The sequence below is a fragment of the Mchenga conophoros genome, linkage group LG19 (assembly GCF_057382185.1).
Source record: "Mchenga conophoros isolate Kocher_MC1m ecotype Shallow Benthic linkage group LG19, M_conophoros_male_GT1.1, whole genome shotgun sequence".
Lineage (NCBI taxonomy): Eukaryota > Metazoa > Chordata > Actinopteri > Cichliformes > Cichlidae > Mchenga > Mchenga conophoros.
In genome coordinates, this window is record NC_140544.1 from 31,538,529 (window position 1) to 31,560,575 (window position 22,047).

Sequence of the window (22,047 nt, forward strand, 5' to 3'; positions counted from 1 at the left end):
TAGTGTTTTGCATGTTGGTCTCATCTGACCAGAGCAGCTTCTTCCACATGTTTGCTGTGTCCCCCACATGTTTGCTGTGTCCCCCACATGTTTGCTGTGTCCCCCACATGTTTGCTGTGTCCCCCACATGGCTTGTGGCAAACTGCAAACAGGACTTCTTATGGTTTCTGTTAACAATGCTTTCTTCTTGCCACTCTTCCATAAAGGCCAACTTTGTGCAGTGCACGACTAATAGTTGTCCTATGGACAGATTCCCCCACCTGAGCTGTAGATCTCTGCAGCTCGTCCAGAGTCACCATGGGCCTCTTGGCTGCATTTCTGATCAGCGCTCTCCTTGTTCGGCCTGTGAGTTTAGGTGGACGGCCTTGTCTTGGTAGGTTTACAGTTGTGCCATACTCCTTCCATTTCTGAATGATGGCTTGAACAGTGCTCCGTGGGATGTTCAAGGCTTGGGAAACCTTTTTGTAGCCTAAGCCTGCTTTAAATGTCTCAGTAACTTTATCCCTGACCTGTCTGGTGTCTAAATCCAATCGAGAATCTGTGGCAAGATCTGAAAACTGCTGTTCACAAACGCTGCCCATCTAATCTGACTGAGCTGGAGCTGTTTTGCAAAGAAGAATGTGCAAAGATTTCAGGCTGTAGATGTGCAAAGCTGGTAGAGACAGACCCTAAAAGACTGGCAGCTGGAACTGCAGCAAAAGCTGGTTCTACAAAGCATTGACTCAGGGGGCTGAATAAATACGCACACCCCACTTTGCAGTTATTTATTTGTATAAAATGTTTGGAATCATGTCTGATTTTCGTTCCACTTCTCACGTGTGCACCACTTTGTGTTGGTCTTTCACCTGGAAGTCCAATAAAACTGATTCATGTTTGTGGCTGTAATGTGACAAAATGTGGGAAAGTTCAAGGGGGCCGAATACTTTTGCAAGCCGCTGTATTTTGAGGAAACTGGACAAGTAGAGAATAAAGGAAGAAGTGGCAAGCCTAAAAAATATATCTACAGATGATGAACAGTATTAACAGGACATGACAGATCCATCTAGCCCTTCAGTTGATCCATCCACTGTGGAAGGGTTGCTGACAAGAAGTCATTCTTAATGTTGAGGTCTGTGCTCTGAGGAGGCCAATCCATGACTGGTAATGTTTCACTGTGTGTTTTTCTCTCCAGTGTGTTTTTACTGTTTTTACAGACACTCACACTGTTATATCTTTTTCTTGAAATTCTCCTTATTGTGATTTGCACCACAAAATGTAACATTTGGATTCATCATTCAAAAAGGCTTCATGTCACTGATTTTTATTTCAGTTCTCGTCCAATTCGGCATACTTGAACCTTTACACTCTGCTTCTCTTCCTTAATGGAGCAGTGTGGGAACAGAACAAAAGGCAGCCAACATCCAAAGAAGAGCTTTGAATGCCCTTCAAGAAGCCTGGAGAACTATTTCTGAAGACTAACGATAAGAACGCTTATCTAAGAGAGTTCAGGTTGTGCTGAAGAATAAATGTGGTCGTAACAAATACTGACTTTCAAATCTCGTTAGAGTCGTAAAACTCTGTTTTTGCCTCATACTTTATTTCAATGAGTTTGCACTTTTGAAGAAATTGCTGCATATATTTCCCATTTTCCAAAGAAAGACAGATATGCGTGTCTGAAGACTTTTACACAGAGCTGTAAATACATTACGTTTTTGAAACAAAAATACTGATTCAGCTGGAGATGATCTGAATTACTGACATACTGCTGTGTAGATTTACAAATAAGAAGTAACAAAAGCTTTAAAATAAACTGGTATGTAGTGGTAATCTGCCACTACATAGTGAAAGAAAGAACTGATGCAGGAGTTTTGTTTGTCTAAACCTCACTGTGATCACACCCCACAGATAAAACATGGCTAAGTGTGTGTGACAAATGTTCCAGCACTCAGCGCCTCTGACTGTGTCTTGGCCGTGTTCTCCACCTCTGCAAGACTGCTCAGGTCCACGTCTGGAGCTCCACAGCTGGTCTGAGACGAGGAGAGATGCTCCCCCCGGGGCCTCGGGCAGATGGTACAGTCTCTGGAGCAGATGTTGACAGCCAGGGCTCACAGTCTGTCTTTTGGCCAGCTGCAATGCACAGCGCCACACACTGACTGCGAGGTCTGAACCATTGTGGAGCTCACCTGACAAAAAAGTCCCTTACCTGATTCCAAGTGCATTTCCCCAACACACATGACAAAGTGTGGTGGTGATGAGGTAAATGTGGGTGAAATGCACATTCCCACATAGATTTGTCTAAAGTTCTCTAAGCTGTATAGACAGATAAACAATATTAAAGTGCTGACCTAACGTGAGATATGCAAAAGCAGAAAAAGTGTAACACCAGCTGCACAGAAAAAGAACCACAGTTACTGTCTGGTTCATGGGAAATTCACACTTTTTACTCTATCCAGTTTCAGTTTCCATCCAGTGATGTCACCGTGAAAGTATATGCTTCTCAGAGATTTGTCTCAGTGCTGACTCATGGCGTCTGTGGAAGAAAGTGGTGAATTGGTGAAAGAGCAGGTTTTAATCGTAACAGAGCTGGGTGTTTTCTGTTTAGAGGGAAAGCCCTCGGAAACCGGTCAGACCTGCTGATTAAAACCTCTTTTAGGTGGAGGGCAAATTCAGCTAAACTCAACCACATTTGCCTCACAGTGAACTTAGTGTTTTGGAGCACATAATGCATGGCCAGTATATGAGAACATTGTTTTCATTGCACTCAAATGCACCATGATTCAGTAAAATATGAAAGTGTTAAAATAAACTGGATGGTTTATACACCCAGTATAAACACAGAAAGTCATTGTGACCTTGTGGCTTCTTTGAAATTTCCTGAATGAATCTCGTGATGAAATCTTTCTTTTTTTTTTTTAACCCGGAGCAGCTCTACTGTAAATTGAAACTAGAGCGCCATCTAATGGGTGCAAGGCTTCTGCCTTTGGATTAATATTTTTTATAGCCTGCCATCATCTCCAGAGTTCTGTTTCAGCGATTATCACCACCTGTTGCAAAGTTAAACGGTGGTATTTTGTGATATTGTTTTGTTTTTTTTTTTAAATTTAACATAGTTTATGAGTTAACATGCGCTTTGCACACTTTTAACTAATGAGCTGATTTTAACGACGACCTCCTATTGTTCGTGCTCTTAGAGGCTGTTTCTCCCAAACGCCTTCATTTCTTCTATTTAGACGGGGATGCGTTGCCAAAGCGAAACACAGGATAAACAAAGTCCGGTCGGGACACGAATAAAGCCGTAGATCGTCTATAAAAGCGGTTACTCACCAGATGGCGACTAGCGCTATGTTGTGCTGCACATGCGCGTCGAAGTTCTGAATTTATTTAGCCAATAGATAACCATTTACTTACGCTACAAACGTCAGATGTTAGAACTTTTCAACTGTATATAAAATAAATTAGGCCCATAAAAAGTCTTAGAAACCACGCTAATAAACATTACACATTTAACAAATTCAGGGCAGCCGACATTAAAGAGAAATGTATAAATAAATTAATAAAATGAAAAAATAAAGAAGGTAGGTAGACATTTTTGATATTTTAAAAAAATATACAACACTCTTCCTCTGGACACGACCCTTAGCTTTCAGCTTGAAGCCGCCGCCATCTTTTCTGCTCCCGGAACCCGGACAGAGTGAGAGCTCTTACTCTCCTCTAACCTCTCGGAGAGAAAAAAACGCTTTTGATGGGGACTTGTCAAGCTACGTCAGCCCGACGGGAGGAGACGCGTTTGAGGTTTGAGTTTCGTCCGGTTGTCATTCCCGCAGGAAGGTAAGGGTGTGAGCGAACTTTACCTGCCCGTTGTCACCTGATGAGCTTGTTGTAAGTGAGTGTCGGTCGGACGTCGAATTTCCAAACTGCTGTGGGACGACAAACACTGGATTCACTCAGGAGTAAAACGGAGAAGGCTTTAAAGGTGAGTCCTTGTTGGGGGAAATCGTTTGGAGATAGCTTATTTCGTTCAAGCCGGAGGCTCACGAGCGTTAGCTAAACAACCTCACCGACAGACTCCCAACAGCTCCCTGTTTTATCAAATAAAAAAAATAAAAAAATAGTGGTTTATTTACAAGCAGCTTGTAATTTAAAATACAAACACTGGCTTGTATTTTTTGGTTAGCTCGCAAAGGTTACAGGAAGTTAAACCTGAGCTGGAAGTTTGAATTGTTAGCCATCGTTACCTTACTCCTCACAGGAGCCATTTGCAACAAGTTTCCCGGCATGCTTCATCAAAAAGATAAACTCTAACATCTCATATCGCCTTTATTCGATTACGATATCTGCGTTTGTTACTTGTGTGAACATACTCTGCTGTGTAGCCTTTCCTGACGAGTGAAAATCTAGCTACAAAAATGGGATCCGTTTTTTTATGGCATTAGCTGGTAGTAATACAGCCAGACACAACTGGTTGGATAAAAAGATCCTCTCATTGCAGTGAGGGTTTTTCTTTGCCCTTAAAAAAAATGATATTCAATATTGTTCAGATAGTAGCAAAATATGATTAATCCCAAAGGTTTGAAAGTTCCTGCCAAAACAGAGTCATCAACTTTATTAAGTGAAATTAAACAAAATATGACCAAACAAAATAGCTGGAGGAAAAAATACACAAGAAATTACAATGACTAATACTGCCTAAAAAGCTTGATATAAAATACTGACAAAAATCAGTGAAACAAATAATTATAAATGGAATATAAATAGCCTATTTAAAATGAAGAACAAGCACAGCAAATTTCAGATAACATTAAATTAGCATAAAGATTTTTTGCCATCCTAGATCTATTTGGTTGTCGTCTTTTCCCAGGATGCCAAGAAGGTCCTGACTCGCAACCCCAACATGAGTGTGACATCATGGTTTCTGGTGAGCAGCTCTGGCACGCGTCACAGGCTGCCACGCGAGATGATCTTCGTCGGTCGGGACGACTGCGAGCTCATGCTCCAGGTGAGTGTCACGCAGAGTGTCGTACGTGACGTTCAGGATGCTCAGGATAAGTTGCATTACTCTGCACTGATGTCTGACAGGACAGCTGGTCACACAAGTATGCGAAAAACCAGCAGGAGGCTTCTGGCATGCGTCACCTGGTTAGATGTCTAACCAGGTGACGGTGTCTTCACTCAAAGTTGCCCCTCGCAGCCTCACAAACAATGACTTAAAAACTCAACTAAAGCATTCCCATGTGTTGCTTTTCCATGCTCTGTGTGCCACAAACACAATTTCTTTGTGGTTTTTGTGTAATATTCTCCTCCCATTTTCTTCTCGCTCTGTGTTTAGACCAGCGAAGGAAGAATGTTGCCTCGGCAGCAGTTGTTTATACTTTCCTTAGTTTGTGCGTTATGTGCAGAAAAGCCCCGCAAACCACAGAGTTGCTTATGTCCACATTTAGGCGTCGCCGCCTCATCTTTTTCCCCAGCTTGAAGCGATGCAGATATTTCTAGTGCTTGGGGCTTCTTCCTGACTTGGCACATAGCCCATTCCTGCCCTATATTGTCTTTAATGTCTTAAATGTTTTGGGTTTCTTGGGGAGTTTTTTTCCTCCCTCATTCACATTGTATCTGAAAGATTACAAGAAGAGAATCCCATTTGGCATGAGAGGCACGGATCCAGCTTAAGGGAAATTTTATCAAACCGCACAATTAAGGACCTCGCCTTGAAAGTTTGGACTTTCCATGAGTACTAGTGTTTGATCAGTCTGTATCTCCATGAGAAGTAATTAGACCGTACGCCTCTACAATGATACTGAGTGCCTTTTGTTTCTAATTCAGTGGCCTGTTATTGTTTCTTAAGCCAGAGATACGTTGTTTTCCTCTGATAAGGGGTGCAAAGGGAAGTTAAGGACTAAGAGTTATGAATTCAGATCTGTTAAACTAATCGACAAATTGATTAACCAACACTAAAAACTTAAAGTAAGTTATTTAAAAGGCGACCAATTGAGCTGATTAACACAGGCAGTACAGACTGCCTCCGACTGCTGTTTATCCCAGTTAGGGTTTGGTTTGGAACAGTTTGTGACAAGCCCATAAATTGTCCATTGAATGACAGTGTTAATTTTGCAGACAAGTTTGGCACTCAGTGAGTTCGCTTGTGCTGAGGCCCTAATGAGGAGAGAAGAAAAAGTGAGTCAGTCTGAATCACTGGCTTAGCCTGAACTTAATTGATGAAGACGCATTTTTACTCTGCTTAATAGAATAGAATAGAATAGCCCTTTTATTGTTGTTGTACATGTACAACAACATTGTGGGTACTCCACACAACTGTGTAATAGCAGATGCGTGCACAGAAACTTCAGCATTCAGAGAAGATTTTGGTAGATTAGGGCGAATAGTTAGTTTAGGGCGTGTTGGCACATCCAAAAGAAAATTCCTGTTTCAATCCCATCCATCCATCTTCTTATCCACTTCAGGGTTGTCATCGGTGGAGAGGTTGCCAGTCTATCACAAAACTAACACAGAAACACCACAACTATTCACACCTTTTATCAGTTTAGACTTGCCGGTTAACTTGATCTTGTGCATGTCTGTGCGCTGTGGGAGGAAGCCAAACAGCTCCAGCCTGATGGTGGACCTTCTTGGTGCGAGGCAGCAGTGCTACCCGCTGCTCCATCTCATGCTTGGGTTTCCTAATGAAAATATTTGTGCACAGTTTTGTTAATTGGGATTGTGTGTAAACCAGAATAAAGGACTCTTTAGGTATCAAAAATAACTACTGCGGCACAGCAGTGCAGTGCTGTTGCCTCGCAGCATAAAGGTCCCAGGTCTGCATGCTGACTGGCAGTGACCTTTTCACTATAGAGGTGGCACGTTCTCTCTGAGTACTCTGTTTTTTCCCCTCGCAGTCCAGATACATTTATGTTAAGTCGACTGCTGATTCTAACGTGGCTGTAGGTGTGACTTTGAGCATGAATGGTTAGCTCTCTCTCTCTGTGTTAGCCCTGTGATGACCTGGCAACCTGTTCAAAGTGTACACCACCTCAACCCAAAACTGAATAAGCTGTTAAACTGACATAATTTCTGATAGACTCAGTGCCTATGGTGCATATCGGTAAAATTCGTACTGTCGCCACCTTCCAGAATCCCAGTTGTAAGCCTGGAAAATCTTACCTTGGGATCTCAATTTAGAATCTAAATGAATGATCACAAATTTCATGTCATGTAATCAAGTTGTCAGCACTTTTTTTTTTCCACATTTGTTTCAGTCTCGCAGTGTGGATAAACAGCATGCTGTCATCAACTATGACCCAAATACAGATGAGCACATGGTGAAGGACCTGGGCAGCTTGAACGGGGTGAGTGGGTCTGTCTTTACTTCCAAACTTTGTACTTCAGCTTGTGCAAAAAACAACAAAAAAAGTCTCTGGTATCACCGAAGGCTCGTGTTTCAACTGCAGTAAATCCCTTAGTACAAAAATGTGTGTGTGTGCAAACGGTTGGGCAAACAGTGACCATTCCCCCCAAAAAAAGAAAATCTTTCGATCTCACCCTGTTCCCTTGTCTCTCTGCTGCTGTTGCCACTTCACTGCACCATTATCCAAATGAAATCCTGAGCTGAGCCGTGGGAGAAACCGTTCATTGTTCTCAGTGTTTCTTTTGGCCTTAGTAACTGCAGCTAAACTAATCAGAGCAGAACAGTACGAGGGCCTATAACTGAAATCCTTCCCTAATTACCTTTGTTTCGTCTGTGTAGAATGAGAGCTACTGTTTGGTGCACAGTGTTATCCTTGTTTCTTTACTTTTAATCATCTAAAGATAAATTGAGTAACTCCTCTAACCATCTGTTAGTTAAGGGAGAAGTTAAAACAAATTGATGAACAAATTGCACATGTTTCTTTCCACCTGGCCATTTTATAAAAGCTTACTGACATTGCATAACAACATAATCTCATCAGAGTTTTAACGTGTTGGTGGATTAACTTTCAATGGGAAAGGTCCGCTGGCAAAGCACCTTACGGTATCCGAGTGCTTGGAATTAGAAGGCCTGTCACCTGTGAGTCATTACCTTCATTAGCGAATGAACAGTGAATGTTATGAATTTTGTTTTGTTTTTCTGTTTTGCAGACATTTGTGAACGACCTCAGAATCCCAGACCAGACATATATCACCCTAAAGCTGTCAGATGTCATTCGCTTTGGTTATGATATCCTTTTTTTATACTTATGTTTTAAACTTTATGCATTTTTATTTTTTTTAATTCTGTTGGCTTAATCATCATTGGACGTGTATCATTCATACATTATCCAGACTTTCTGCTTTTGTTTTCATTGGTCTTTGGTATTCAACACAGAAAAGGACCAGGGGTCAGCAGCACTTTTTCTCACATTTATTACATTTTTTTTCTCCACCTTGATCTACTGGCATGAAAATCCTGTGTGTTTTTCAGCCAGGATAGTGAACTGTTGACCGGAAGCCGCCTGCGCCCTTTGACCTCAGGAGAAAACTAATGAGTGGTGAAATGTATGTTAGATAACACAAAGCAACACTGTTCAGTGTACAGATACATGTAGACATGCTTTGTCGTTAGAGGTGAAGGGGCACAGTTTCGAGAAGTAATTGACTGCTATAAATACATTTATAGCTTTATAGGTGATGTCTCTTGATGTTTATCTGTTGTCTCATCAGTTTAGAACTGATAAGTTTCGTGATAGTGCTACAAGACAGTAAACCAGTTCACTTATTTTTTGGTTATAATAAAGATTTATTTGTTGTCTTGGTGCAAACGGAGAAATGAGCAACATTTCTGATTTTTCAATCAGAAAAAAGTAATGGTCAGTGCTCAGTATTTTCCAGTCAGGACATCTCTAATATCTAATTGTTTGAAAAGAAAAATATGTAGATTGTTTCCTTTAACTCCATCTGTACATGTGCATGTGTATATCCTGGAAAAGAGTCAACACAAAGTCCCGGAGGAAGCGCTTAAAGTAAGTAAGAGTAAGCTTCCTTTTTTAATCGTCAGTGCTCGACTGTCTTCAGCGATAGCTGTTTGCTGTAGATCCCTACTGAGAAAGACTAACATTATTTTGGTATTAAATAATATGTTAAAATAGTCACAATCTTCCCAGGCCAACTCCTACCATGGCAAACTAGAGCTTAATTATCTACAATAAATTTTTTCTTTCATATTAAATTAAATAACTTAACACTTAAAGTCATTTCTGCATGTTTAATGCTGCTAGTTACTGTAGCTGAATTCAATTAAAATAAAAATGATGCATGTGTAATATTTAGAAGTTGAAGCTTGAGTCTCTGGTGGATATTCTTCCTTACAGTGTGTATATGTTAGGACGTTACAGCTGTACTGATTGTTGGCGGAAGGTTTTTCACATCCTGCTTCCCTCCTGTCTGTGTGTGTGTGCAGCATGAGAAGTACACAAGCCAGTTGCAGCTTAGCATAAAAGCCCTGGAGGCCAAGGCAAAGGAAAAACTGCACTTCCAGCACTCAGAGAAGAGCAAAGACTCTTTATCCAATGCCAAACTCCAGGACAAAGCTGAGCGTAAAGCCCACTCCCTCACAGGTAAATAATTCTATCCACACAGTTCATTTGTTAGAAGGAAGGTTGCAGGTTTTATGATAACAGAAGTAGATAAATTGTTCTGGGTGCATGAGAGAAACAGTTTTAAATGAAGTGGATTTGAATAGCTTGGTCCCACATACATGAGGAAGAGGAAGTCTGCTTGAGTCTCCATGTACTGCATGACTTTGGCCATAGATCCCTCGATAGGATGATGGCTTCTCTTATTAAGAGCTTCCCTGCTGTGGGATTAGGATGCCATGTGAGTAGAGAGGCTGATGCTACAATCCTGTGGTGTCGGTAAAAAAGTAGATCTTGACATCCCAGGGTTGCCAGAGTAAGTATACATGAGTAAGGGCTTTGCAGACAAGCAGAGGGGTAAAGAGTTAAGGACAAACAGTCTTATCTCAGTCAGACATGCCTGACGGTGGTTCAGCCACGTGCTGTAGAATTAGAAAGGTCTGTAGGTTTTTAGTCCCAGCTTGGCACTTCTGTCCATGTAGGTGATGGTAGATCTGTCACTGCTGATATTTCCAGTTCTTTCACACCCTCTTTACTCTGACATGTACTTAGTGAATTTATTATTTCACTCTATGTCAACAGCAGAACAGTCGGGGCACTGTTAAGTTAGGCATTTTATGAATGAAGCTTATTCACACCGATGAAACGTTTTCCAGCTGTAGTTAATCTAGCAAGCAGCAGCCTTGTGCTTTCTGCTCCATAATCAGGCCTTTGAGCTTAGAAGGAAAACTACAACTGTGCCTAAAATAGGACTTTTCCAGCACACGCCTCATGTTTCTCATAGCTGTGTAATTGACTGCGGCACTGCGAGAAACTCTTCTTTTGTTAGCTTTTTTTTTTTAGTAAACATCACTTTGGAGCAGAATGTGATTATGTTGCCTGCAAGTATGAGTTCATTATTTGCAAGACATCTTTCAGTGCAAACTCTATATTTACTTGTTGCTACGCAGTTACTGCCTGCACTCAAAGGAGTCTGTGCTGTCGTGCTAAATCTACAGCCTCAGTGAGAGAAGTATGTTAGAGAAAATGAGTACACGCTTTTTAAAGTGTCACTTTCATTCATGTTGAGTTTGTTTGATGTAGGAAAGTCTCTTTGCCTCACAGAGACCGAGCTTGCATATCTCTGTTGACAAATGCTGATGCAAATTCAGTCTCTTTGGCTGAGCTTGTTTAAGGTCTTGATATGTTATTTTGCCTCATATTAGGTTTGTTTTCTTTTAATTCTGACAAGCCTCGTAGAGAAGGGAAAAAAAGACGTGTGTGTCTTTTTCTGTGCTTGTTTTCCCCTGCAGCTGTACAGGATGTGGAGTGACTCCAATCCTCCAGCTGTCTGCAGCACAGGACACTTCACTTGTACAGTGTGTGACTCAGTCGGGCCTACATTACTGTGCCAGGACCCAGGGCTATTTAGTATTGAGAGGAAAAAAAGAGGGCATGAAATTAACAGTTCAGCGTTCCCAGTGGTTGCTCTTGTAGTGGCTTCCTTTTTAAAGTTTCCATACTTAACAAATCCAGTAAGTTATAACAATAGCTAAAACAAAAATTCACTTTTTTTGCTTTTTAACTACCTCCAAACACAGTACCTAATGTCCCTAATAACTGCCACCTTTATTTTGGGAGATTATGTCCCGTCTTTGTTGTACCTCTGTGTCTGTGCACAGTTTGAGATGCCAAATAATACACTTAGCATAACCTTGCTCTGTGTACTGAAGCTGCTACACTCGCCCACATTTTCTTTAGCTAAAAGGGGAAGATTAAATAAGTGGAAAGGAATCTGTAACGTGCCCCTCTGCCTCTTCGGTCACTGTGTTGATGTCTTATTGTGTGTGTCCAAGGCAACAGTGGTCAAGTGCTGCTGATACTTGGGATTGTGCAGCCACATTAAACTCAGAAGAGCTTGTTTATCCTATTTATCAGGCCAAACGGCAGCTTCTAGATGATCTGATTAGTAGAGGCTGGCTGGCTTGTGTGGAACAGTATGCCAGGTTATATGGCAAGTCTTGCTAAACACATATCATCAGCAAATTTAGCCAAGCTAACTAGTCTCAAATTTAAGAGAATATATGCAGAGACCTCTGTATACATAAAGCCTTTGCGTGCCCAGCTTACTCTATATCCTGGACCGATTTCTTCCATTTTTCCTATAAAGATTAGGATTAGCTGTACTGTCCTCACATGAGGAGGATTATGTTTTGGTGGTTTGCTGATACATCTGGCATCACAGTTTGACCTCCCTACCCCCACTACACTCTCTGTGTCATGGGAATGTGTGGGAGCTCTGAAACATCCAAAGGCCACTTGCAGCGTAAGGCTTTGTTTCTGAGCTCCAGCATTGTGTAACTTTTTATTGTTGCAACGTCAAACAAAACACTGTTTTGTCATGTGACTAACAAACTTATTGGATTATAAAACCAAGCAGTGGTTTAAATTCACGTCTTTGTTGGCTCTTTCTTTGTTCCTACCATTCCTCCCTGCACCTTTTAGTATATTATGTACCTGATTGTGTTTGTGTCTGTCTGTGGGCTTTTTCCTGCTAGCCTCCACAGATGCTCCGATATCCAAGCCCACGCCTCTGTATGGCCAGCCTTCCTGGTGGGGAGAAGATGAGGACCCGGCCAACAAAAAGGAGAGCAGAGGTGGAAAATTTCCAGAGAAGGAATCTCCAGGTCAGTGAATCTGTCTTATATTTCTACATGCAATCACTGTAAACTCCTTTCATTTGGTGTATGCCTTCAGAAGTGTTTGTCTTTACAAGCAGAATGTATTTTATATTAGTGATTTAATTGCATTTATTGGATATTCCCATGTTTGTGAATTAGATTTAAAGTTGCCTTTTTTGTGGCATTTGATGTTCTCTGTGGGTCACTGAGAGGTAGATGGTGTTAAGCCCAAGGCAGGTCCCTGGCTGTCAGTTGTGGACTGATAGCCAGGCCAAACCAGTGGCTGTCTGCCTCATGATGGATTATGACCATCTAAGCCGATGATGGTGATTGTTCTCCTCACGTTGCCCAGACTGAAACAGATTATTCCCCCTCAACTACCCTCCACTGGACTCTGAACTCCTAAAGTGGTATTTGGCCACACCCAGCTGGCATCCAAAGACCAATCACATGATTTGTTTTCCCAGCCTACCGTCTGGAACCCATCCATCCGCTTCCGCTTCTCCTTTTCAGGGTCGCGGGGGGCGCTGGAGCCTATCCCAGCTGTCATAGGGCGAGAGGCGGGGTCCACCCTGGACAGGTCGCCAGTCTGTCGCAGGGCTAACACACAGGGACAGACAACCAGTCGCACTCACACCTAGTGACAATTTGGATTATCCAATTAACCTATCCCCACAAGCTGCATGTCTTTGGACGGTGGGAGGAAGCCGGAGTACCCGGAGGGAACCCACACAAACACATGCAAACTCCACACAGAAAGACCTGATGGTGGAATTGAACTCAGGACCTTCTTGCTGTGCGGCAACAGTGCTAACCACCGTGCTGCCCCACCGTCTGGAACCTTCATGTTATTTATGGCTCTTATTTTCAGGAAATGTTTAGTGGTTATGCTTTAAGAGATTTACATAAATCTGAGTTCCTTTAACTTTGAGTTAGGAACTTTGATATAAGTGTGACAATATTCTAATATTCAGCACACTAAAAGCTTTTTTTTATTGACAACAGAACCTGCTAAAGATGTGCCCACATATGAGAGCAATGGCTCTCTGCCAGACAGTCAGGCTAAGCCCATCTTCTCCTACCGCCGGGAGCCCAGTTACTTTGAGATCCCAACAAAGGAGTTCCAGCAGCGTCCTACCAAGAAACCAGAGTCGCAGGTTCATGAAGTTCCAACAAAAGACACAGCAGATGCCTCTGACTGCATCTCCTCCACCCCCACACCCCCTGTGGTTCAAAGCCACGCATCCTTTACCATCGAATTTGATGAATGCACGCCAGGTAAAATGAAAATCAAGGACCATGTGACCAAGTTTTCTTTCCGTCAGCGTAAGCAACCTTCCACTGAGGTTGCTAGCACACCTACTGAGGTGATGTCAGCAGAGAGTAAAGTTGCTGACTGGCTCGTCCAAAGCAGCGCTAGCATGTTGGGAAAGAGCTCGCAAGATGAAGATGTGTGCAGCACAAACAGTGACCCATCTCTTCTGAAGACCACCAAGAGTGAGTCTCTTATACACCATCTGTTTACTCTAGTTTTAGATGAAATACTGTGTTAACTTGTTCTCCTTCCATCAACAGCAAACTACCATGAAGATGGTTCTCAAAGTGATTCGGGGCACCCAGCACTCAATGGAAATAACTTTCTCCAGTTAGAACATCAGGATTCTCCACAAGCCTTGAGAGCTTCCCCACCACAGCGATTTCTCTCCCCTGACTCAGTGGAGCCTGTGTCTGGCTCTCCACCAGAGTCCCAGTCCCTTTCCAGTCTTGCTAAAGCTGAGCCCCACCCAGCCTTTGTGATTGAATTCATTGACGACAACCAGAGAAAGAAGCGTTCCCAGTCCATCAATATCATGGCCCCACCAGAACCCTCCAGTCTCAGGCCACAGCTGGAGAAAGTAAAGAAAAGCTCAAGTCCGACTGGGGAGAGACAAGTCACACCTCCATCTTCCACCACTACTCCACCAACCCAACGGTACACTATCCCCCTGAAGGGCCCTGCTTCTATGGGCTCCCAAAGAGCTGGCTCTCTACGAAGGGAAAAGACTGAAGAACGGATCAGCACCAGCCTTTCCTCCCGCTCATCCTCATCTGTGTCCGCAAGACCATTTAGCAGCGTGGGCCGCAAATCTAAACTCACCCAGGAGTTTACTGCTGAATTACTGAAACAAGCAAAGGAGATCTCTTCTGCCACCTGGGAGAGAAATACTACAGCATCTAAAGCAGGGTCAGGGCCAGCATCACAGTCTGGCCAAATTACCACTAGCCCTCCTCAGCCTGACGCTCATTTCCAGCCTCAAACTTCCTCGCCAATTCATAAACCTGTCCCCCTCAAGGCTCCTGTTATGCCCCCAGCATCTCAAAGTTTTGACGTTAAGAGCCCCACAGGCCCCAGAAATGAAGAGGAGGACAGTCTGAGTGACGCAGGAACCTACACTATTGAAACAGATGTTCACGATAAGGAGCTGGAAGAGGCACGGAGCAAGATTGACCAGGCAAGTTCTTTCACGTATGCTCGTTTTAAAAGAAATAAGGCAGCTTTGCTAATTACCGGTCTCCTCGTGTTTCTCGGAGTGAAGTCCTGAGCCATGAACATTAGCAGTCCTGCTTTGCCTCTCTGTGCACTTATCCACTTGCAATGCTTTGTTCCTGACAGGTGTTTGGTGTCGTTGACAGCCCAGAGCGAACGAACCTGAGTGAAGCAGAAACACCGTCAGCATTTAGGCCTGTTATTGTTCAGGGCAGGGAGGAGCATAGTCAGAAAAGTTGTGGGGAGGTGAGGCCAGCTCCAGAGCAGGGACAGAGTCTGGTGAAGGTAAACTTTCCTGCTCAGGGTTGAATGATGAATTGATAGATGATTGATCATTTTAATGTAACAATGATTATTTTCAGTCGGTAAGACTCAAGTGTCTGATTGCACCAATCGGGATGTAGTGCTTCCTTGATTTGCCTTCTTGGTTTTTGCTCTTTTTTCGGTGTCTCTCTTTTGATTTGTGCACTTGCCTCTTCTTTGCACACAGGCTCTGGGTTCATGATCGTTTGGGTTTTTCTTTTCTAACCAAATAAAAGAAAACAGAAAACCAAACCACGTGTTTAGTACAACATGTTAGGGTTCAAGTGCATACAGCACTTGAACCAGATTGCTCTTTTGGAATTTATAATAACTGGAACTAAGGGAATTATATTTTTAACAGTTTTGCTATTTTTAACAGTAATGAATAACTTGTATGCCATCTTTTACAGGTTCAGTCAGGAGGTGCAGTCTTACAGGGGGCTCCTAAGTGGATGTCTTGCTGGGCCAGCTTGGCAGACAGCTATGCAGAATCTGGGCCTTCGTCCGGCCTCTTTGACATCCATTCCCAGATGGGACTGTCAGAAGGGGGTAAGCCACCTAACCAGCCATTGCTCTATTTGAAATGATAATGAGACACCCTGATGAATATGAATGATATTCAGCGTCATCGTCTGTGGTTAATATGCATTAAAACTGTTCCACTTCAGCACGAGGCACAATCGTCCACAAGGCTACGCTCAGCCAAAGCCAAGAAAGAGTTCAGCGCGGCCTGCAGCTGACATCACCGGGGGAGAAGAGTGACGTTCCAGCTCCCAGCATTCATGTTCATTATGACCCAAATTCAACATTTGATGTTGAAGATAACAGCTTGGGGGTCCCTGACGCTCAAGACGGCATTCACAGGTTAACTGTGCAGGACGATGTAGAGCCTGACAGCCTGAGTGATGCCAGCAAGTCAGATGATGGATCTATTGTAGAGCAGAAGAGGAAGCCTCTGTCGGACCAAAATGGAGACAAGCGCACGCTCCCGGCCAAGTCTACATCTTTTTACATCGGGTCAGAGGAGGAGGTGGTGCCTAAGGCTGAGAGAAAACAGGTGACCAAAACCTTTTCAACAGCCACTCTGACCAAACTGAGAGGCAGTCAGGAGTCTGCAAGAGTCAAACCTGTTGTATCAGCTCCTGTACTGAGCCAGGCAACACAGAGGCCAGAGGGTAAAGAAGCATCCCCGTTATTCAGACAGGAGAGCTTCACGAAGGAGCGATCTAGCAGCACCAGGTTGCCTAACATCTCTAGCCAGCCTGCTCAAAGAGATCTAAACCCTGAATTACTGCAGAGAGCTAACAGTCAGGACACGCATTCATTTCTCAAAGAGACTGAAGATGTTCTGGCTGTACTGGAAGCCAAACTCCAAGCAGGACAAACCAACACTCCATCTCCTGTTATGGACTCTCTTTCTGGGGAGTCTGATGTGGACACCTCCAGTACAGTCAGCCAACACAGCAGTAAGACAAAGCCAAGCACACTAACAAAAAAAGTGTCGGTCAGTGGCCTCCAGAGAGAGAGGTCTTCAGCTAGCCTAACTAGTCAGGATTCGACTCAGCAGTCCTCAGAAAAGCACCGTACTCAGGAAGCAGAAAGGAGCAACAGGACTGAACCTCTGAGGAGGCCAGTCGGATTGAGACGCAGTGTGGGAAAACGTGGTTCCACAGACCTAAGTGATGACCACCAGAGCTTACCATACTCTGATCAGGAGTCAAACAGCAAACAAACACGCAAATACACAATTCCCCTTCAGAAGGAGGATACCAAGAGCTCCAGAGTGTCCCAGGCACTGAGTCGTGCCAACAGTCTATCAGCCCCAAGACCCACCAGGACTTCCATGCTGCGCCGGGCTCGCCTCGGAGAGGCCTCAGACAACGAGGGCACAGAGACTGATAAGCTGTACCAGGAGGCCAACAACACCCCAGCTAAGCAGCCCCAGGAAGCCAAGAAACTCTCCAGGCTGGATATGCTGGCCATGCCTCGGAAACGGACGAGCTCATTTAACACACCCAGTGACAACGAGGCCTCCTCCACCCCACAGTGGACAGGCAGAAGCACAGGATTTTCCAACCGCAGCGCAGAGCTGGGTGTCAGCTCCACTCGTAGGGCCTCTGGTCCAGGGCCAAAGCCGGGAGAAAGGCCACAGAAGGCAGCACTCAACAGAACTCCAATCACTCGTGTTCGCTCCAGCAGTGCCAAATATGCCAGCAGCACAGCAAGTAAGTATAGTACCGGCACTTACACACCATCTGTTCTTATATATTTAAGTGCAGGGCCTTATCAGCCATAAAAATGAACTCTGATTTAGCATTGTGGGAATGACATGCCTGCAATGTGTGTCAGACATGACAGAGAATTGGTCTGAAGCCTTTATAAGTCTCAGCTAATATAACCGATTTCTCAGCTCTGCAATTAAGAACTTTTTCATCAAACAACAGCTGTGTGTGAAGGAAACTAACACTAATATTAATTCTCCAATGTTCAATATCTTTCATCTGCACAGTGTACACTCATTGAAGTGAAGGCTGGATTGCCGTTTCTTTATGCAGCCGTGCTTTGAGAGTGTATTACTGGTCCTGACTTTAACACAATATGTTTCACATTACACATCAACTTGTATTATTTTTTTAAACTCATTTATTCCTATCTGTACTCAGCCGCTGTACTGTGGAAGTCTAGTGTTCATTTGAGTTTGGTTCAGACCCCCCCTTAAAAACAACAACAGTAAATTGTTGGAAAGTCATGAAGACTTCCACAGCATCATGTCTGTCTCTTGTTCGGGGAAATGTTTTGGGGGTTTCTATTAAAACACTCAGTGGGTTTTTTTCTTTTTCTTGGTGGTTCTTTCATGGCATCTCTTTCTCTCTCTCCTGTTTTCCCAACTTATTTGTCCTCGTCTTCCAAAACTCTAACCAATTCACAACACCAAGGCTCTAGGCGACGACAGAAAGGCTCTGACTATACCTCTACCTCAGATGAGGAGTACGACTCAAACCAGAGCACTCCTAAACACAAACGCTCCCAACCTTCCTCAGCTTCTCATAGCCCACGCAATCCGGTTCGGCCGCAGCCGATCGTGGCCCTGCGCCCGAAACACCGCGGCAGAGACTCTGAAGAGGAGACCAACGAGGGAGATGCCTTCCACAACTGGTCCACACACAGTGCTGAGATTGCACGGTAAGAAATATGACAGGCTGGGCGTTTCTGGTGTGAATACTTGGGTTTTCCAGCAAACGCAAACAGTTTTAAGCATTTATTTTTGTTTCATTAGTTAAGGGTTGTGTGAAAAATCACAGTAGATGATGATTTTTATCTGTTCAAACGGTTAATTTACTTCACTGCAACACTAAACTTGAATATATATTATTGGATATTTCCTTTAGTTTCTTGCAAAAATATTTGCATTGACTTTGTTGTGGAGAATTGGTTTAAAAGGAATACTTAAATTCAATACAATATGGATTTATTAATTTTTTTATTGAAGGTTGAGTCAAGATCTGGCCAAAGACTTGGCAATATTAGCCAGAGAGATCCACGATGTAGCGGGTGATGGCGAGCCCGGAGAGGAGTGCAGTGCACCAGGCTCCACGGCGGCTTCTTATGAACAGGTACCGTTGTTACCTTAAACTTCAAGTGAACGAGTGAGGGCATTTTTGACGGCAGTCATGTGTTAACATGTGCTGTTATGATGTTTTTAATTGTAAAGCCATTTCCTGCTATGGATTTGTTTACCTCTCTTACAGCTTTGGTATTTGTTTTAAAGGAATTGGCTCATAATTGAAAATTATATGGGAGCATTTATGACTTAAACATTTTTTTTGTGGTTTCCACCACATTTTAAAATTTTACAGTGATTCATAGCTTATAGACCGATATTAGCCCAAAGTGACGATGAAAGAGCTCAGATGAAGATGATTCTAGTCATCTCTTTTTAAATAAAATAAAGGAAAACCATAGTTACACTAAGTCTTCTAATGCATTTACCTGCCATTAAAAAATAAAAAACGTATTTCTTTATTTCATCTTTTTCTTGATCAGCATGTTTCAGAGGCTAACAGTTACCAGAAAGTCCCCCCAAGTTCTGCACCATTAGGGGAAGCTGAGCAGAGCTGGAGTGACCGTGAACACAACTCCAGGAGCAGAGAAGAGGTCAGACATGATCAGTTGCTTCTCCTTTAGATATCCTGTAACGAGAGCTCTTTTATAAAAGTGTTTTATTGTTGTCCCCCTCAGGGCGTTGTGGACACTGCGATGCTGAATCCGGTGTCTCAGGTCATAATTGCTATCAGAGAAAACACGGAGCAGCTCGCTGACAAAATGAAGTAAGATACTAAGAAGAGCAGACACCATGAACACTTAAACTCCTCTCTTTCCATTCCTGATCTGGCTTTGATGAAAAACTTTATTGATCCTGTCTGACAGCCAGACTGCAGTGAGCATCAGCTCTAATTTAATTACTGTAACTTAGTGAGTCAGCTCACAGACAGATTGGCTGACGATATGGGACCAAGAGCAGAGATCTAATCTAAGTAAATGAGACACAGATGAAAAAACTGTTTCCTCTGCTACATGCGGCTTCAGCTTGTCTTTTCCTGGTCGTTATTTGGTAATGTTTCAGACGTCAAACGAAAGCTGTGGCTTACTTTTGCTGTGATAAATTCTGCAAAATGATCAGTGTCAGAGAGCAGAACGTTGACTGAAAGGCACCTCTGCACACAGGGTGATGTTCCAGGACAGAGTGGATATCTGGGAAGAGATTGAGGCCAAGGTCGATTCTGAAAATAATGTCCCGTTTGCAAAAACATCCAACAAGGTTAGTGTGCTTTTGGTTGAATGACAGGATAAACACATGCTGGTAAACACTGCATGTTTGAGCCAAGTTAGACGTCTGTGTTTCAGGAAATCTCATCTATCTTGAAAGAACTCAGGAGAGTTCAGAGACAACTCGAAGGTGAGTCATTCAGACCCTTTAGAAACTATTTAAATGGAAATAATTTTAAAATAATTTTCTTGTGGCTGATGACTAATTTCAATTATTTTTTTTTAATATTTAGTCATTAACACAGTCATGGAGCCCAGCTGGCAGCCTGGAGCTACCAAGACCTCAGCCACTGCAGTCTCCTCCTCATCTGGAGTTCACACTAGCAAGCATTCTTCCTCACGAGACTGGAGAACGGTGCACTCCATTTTCAAGCGTGGCGGTGGCCCGAGGCCCAGCGAGAGGGTCAGGAGAGCGGCTGCGACCCCAGACGATGTCAGAGAGGGATATTTAGTCTGAGATCTGGCACAAACACGCAGGTCCAGCCAGTCCACTCCAAACAGCCAGGTGCCAGACCTCTGTGCGCACAAAGGAAACCCAAAGGAGGGAAGTGAGACTTTGTTCACAGAAGTGCATCCTCCTGCACACACAAACACACACACTACTGCACTATAAGCACACCCACCTGTGTAAGGATGTAACACACTGAGAGAGACCACAAAGCTATACTTGATTGTGTGTGTTACAGATAGTCGTCATTATTTGCCAATGTTGTTATCACCAGCACTTTTTTTTTCTTTAATAAAAGATCATCATAATTAGCTGCCCAGAGAAAAACAAGCCTGAACATAATCATCCCAGGGAAGTCTTCAGATACGTCAAACATGTGTGTTTAGTGACAAATCATCATTGAGGAAGTATTTTATTTTTATAATAGCAAGAACTAAAGTTAATACTCGCACATGCTGATATGCTGTGTGCTCCATCCTCAGTAACTCCCCACGCTTATTGTTTTTTGTTTGCCTCCTTCCTCTTTGTGGGGTAGAATGAAAATGTATTTTTTAGGGGATTTTTTCCTGAGACACTGGTATTTTGTAACTGACACAGCACGGCTGTAGGTACGAGTTAGTCGCCTTTTGTGCCAGAATAGTTTGTTACTATTACGCAATCGCTACAAGCCAATTTTGTGTGCACGCTGGTACTATTTCCCTCGTCGGCACTACGCTTTTGTCCAACAGAGGGTGAAAAAAATCCACTTCAGGAGTGTGCAATCTAAATGGAGGAACGGGTGTGCTCTATAAGTAAATCAGCAAGCAATCACAAACTCTGGCTGCAGCTTTAGAGTATTCCCAGCCCTTCTAACTTTTGTAAAATTTCTTATTTTTATATTTGTGTCAAACACTTTGGGAGCTTTGGATTGTTTTCCACGCCTCAAGCAAAATTTGGCTCCAAGGTTTGTCCAAAGACGAACACGATTTCAAGGACGAGAAATGTGTCGTCTTTATCTGTTTCTGCACGACACCTCGGCCCTTCGAGTCGTGAGAGATGTAATGTTATTTATGACCAAGTAAATTGTATGAAATTGTTAAAAAATTTTGATGATAGCAGCTGATTTGTTAACGTGTGTGTAAATGTCTAAAGATCGTCTACACGTCCTACAGGTTACCTCTCAATCTCGTCTTTTTGCACTGAGGTAGTACAGCGTCATCCCTCTTTAAGCCGATACGCTGCAAACTGAAAGCTTTGACTCTCCGGTGAAAGATTGTAAGAATCCGATGCTGACACAGGAGGCCGAAGCAGGGAACTCCGGCAAGCTTCTCAGTTTCCCTCTTCCTAGTCTGGACCATGCATGTGATTGTAACTGGGAAGTACCTACAAAAGTGCCACATTAGCTGCATGGGATAAAGTTTCATGCGGGCGAGTACAGTGGTTGTTTACAGACTCCAGCAAAATTTGAATGTTTTTCTTCTTGTCATTCTCAACCCGTTGCTGCTATTCATCTTCTGTGGGATAGTATTTCCACTTAGCTTTAGTCCGACACGGTCCGCTGAAGATTTAAAATGTGTGTATCAAATTTCTGTCCCCTGTTTTGGATCTTCAGTTTCTGTTTCCATTCCTTCCCTACCCAAATGATTTGGTTGTAATTTGATAGCTGTTATTTATGTTTGGTTATTTGTGTAAGATGTCAGATATGTTTTGTTTTTTTCCAAATAAATGTGATTAGTAAACCTGTTT

The 22,047-nt window shown here is 43.1% G+C and overlaps 1 protein-coding gene across 5 annotated transcripts; it reads left to right on the forward strand.

Annotated features, from left to right (window-relative positions):
• The first annotated feature begins 3,660 nt into the window (after window positions 1–3,660).
• On the forward strand, window positions 3,661–22,044 carry cep170ba (centrosomal protein 170Ba). 5 transcript variants are annotated; one of them, XM_085256289.1, is made up of 19 exons: window positions 3,661–3,952; window positions 4,838–4,975; window positions 7,227–7,316; window positions 8,086–8,164; window positions 8,887–8,945; window positions 9,383–9,539; window positions 12,095–12,223; window positions 13,223–13,714; window positions 13,793–14,709; window positions 14,871–15,029; window positions 15,458–15,596; window positions 15,716–17,272; window positions 18,089–18,230; window positions 18,538–18,661; window positions 19,092–19,202; window positions 19,287–19,375; window positions 19,773–19,866; window positions 19,938–20,004; window positions 20,108–22,044. In XM_085256289.1, exons 2-19 carry the CDS (start codon window positions 4,871–4,873, stop codon window positions 20,329–20,331), a joined length of 4,734 nt encoding a protein of 1,577 aa, XP_085112415.1. In that variant the 5' UTR covers window positions 3,661–3,952; window positions 4,838–4,870; the 3' UTR covers window positions 20,332–22,044. The 5 variants fall into 5 exon arrangements, with proteins under 5 accessions (XP_085112415.1, XP_085112414.1, XP_085112412.1 ...); XM_085256288.1 differs by having other exon boundaries at window positions 3,663–3,952; window positions 14,871–14,990; window positions 17,984–18,230; XM_085256286.1 differs by having other exon boundaries at window positions 3,664–3,952; window positions 17,984–18,230.
• The last annotated feature ends 3 nt before the right edge of the window (window positions 22,045–22,047 follow it).

Excerpts from the sequence above, each read along its gene's own strand:
- cep170ba (XM_085256286.1), top strand. The coding sequence starts at position 4,871 with ATGAGTGTGACATCATGGTTTCTGGTGAGCAGCTCTGGCACGCGTCAC. Across the intron at positions 9,540-12,094 it reads TAAAGCCCACTCCCTCACAG|CCTCCACAGATGCTCCGATA; the intron begins GTAAATAATTCT and ends TTTTCCTGCTAG. Across the intron at positions 19,203-19,286 it reads ACTCCAGGAGCAGAGAAGAG|GGCGTTGTGGACACTGCGAT; the intron begins GTCAGACATGAT and ends TGTCCCCCTCAG.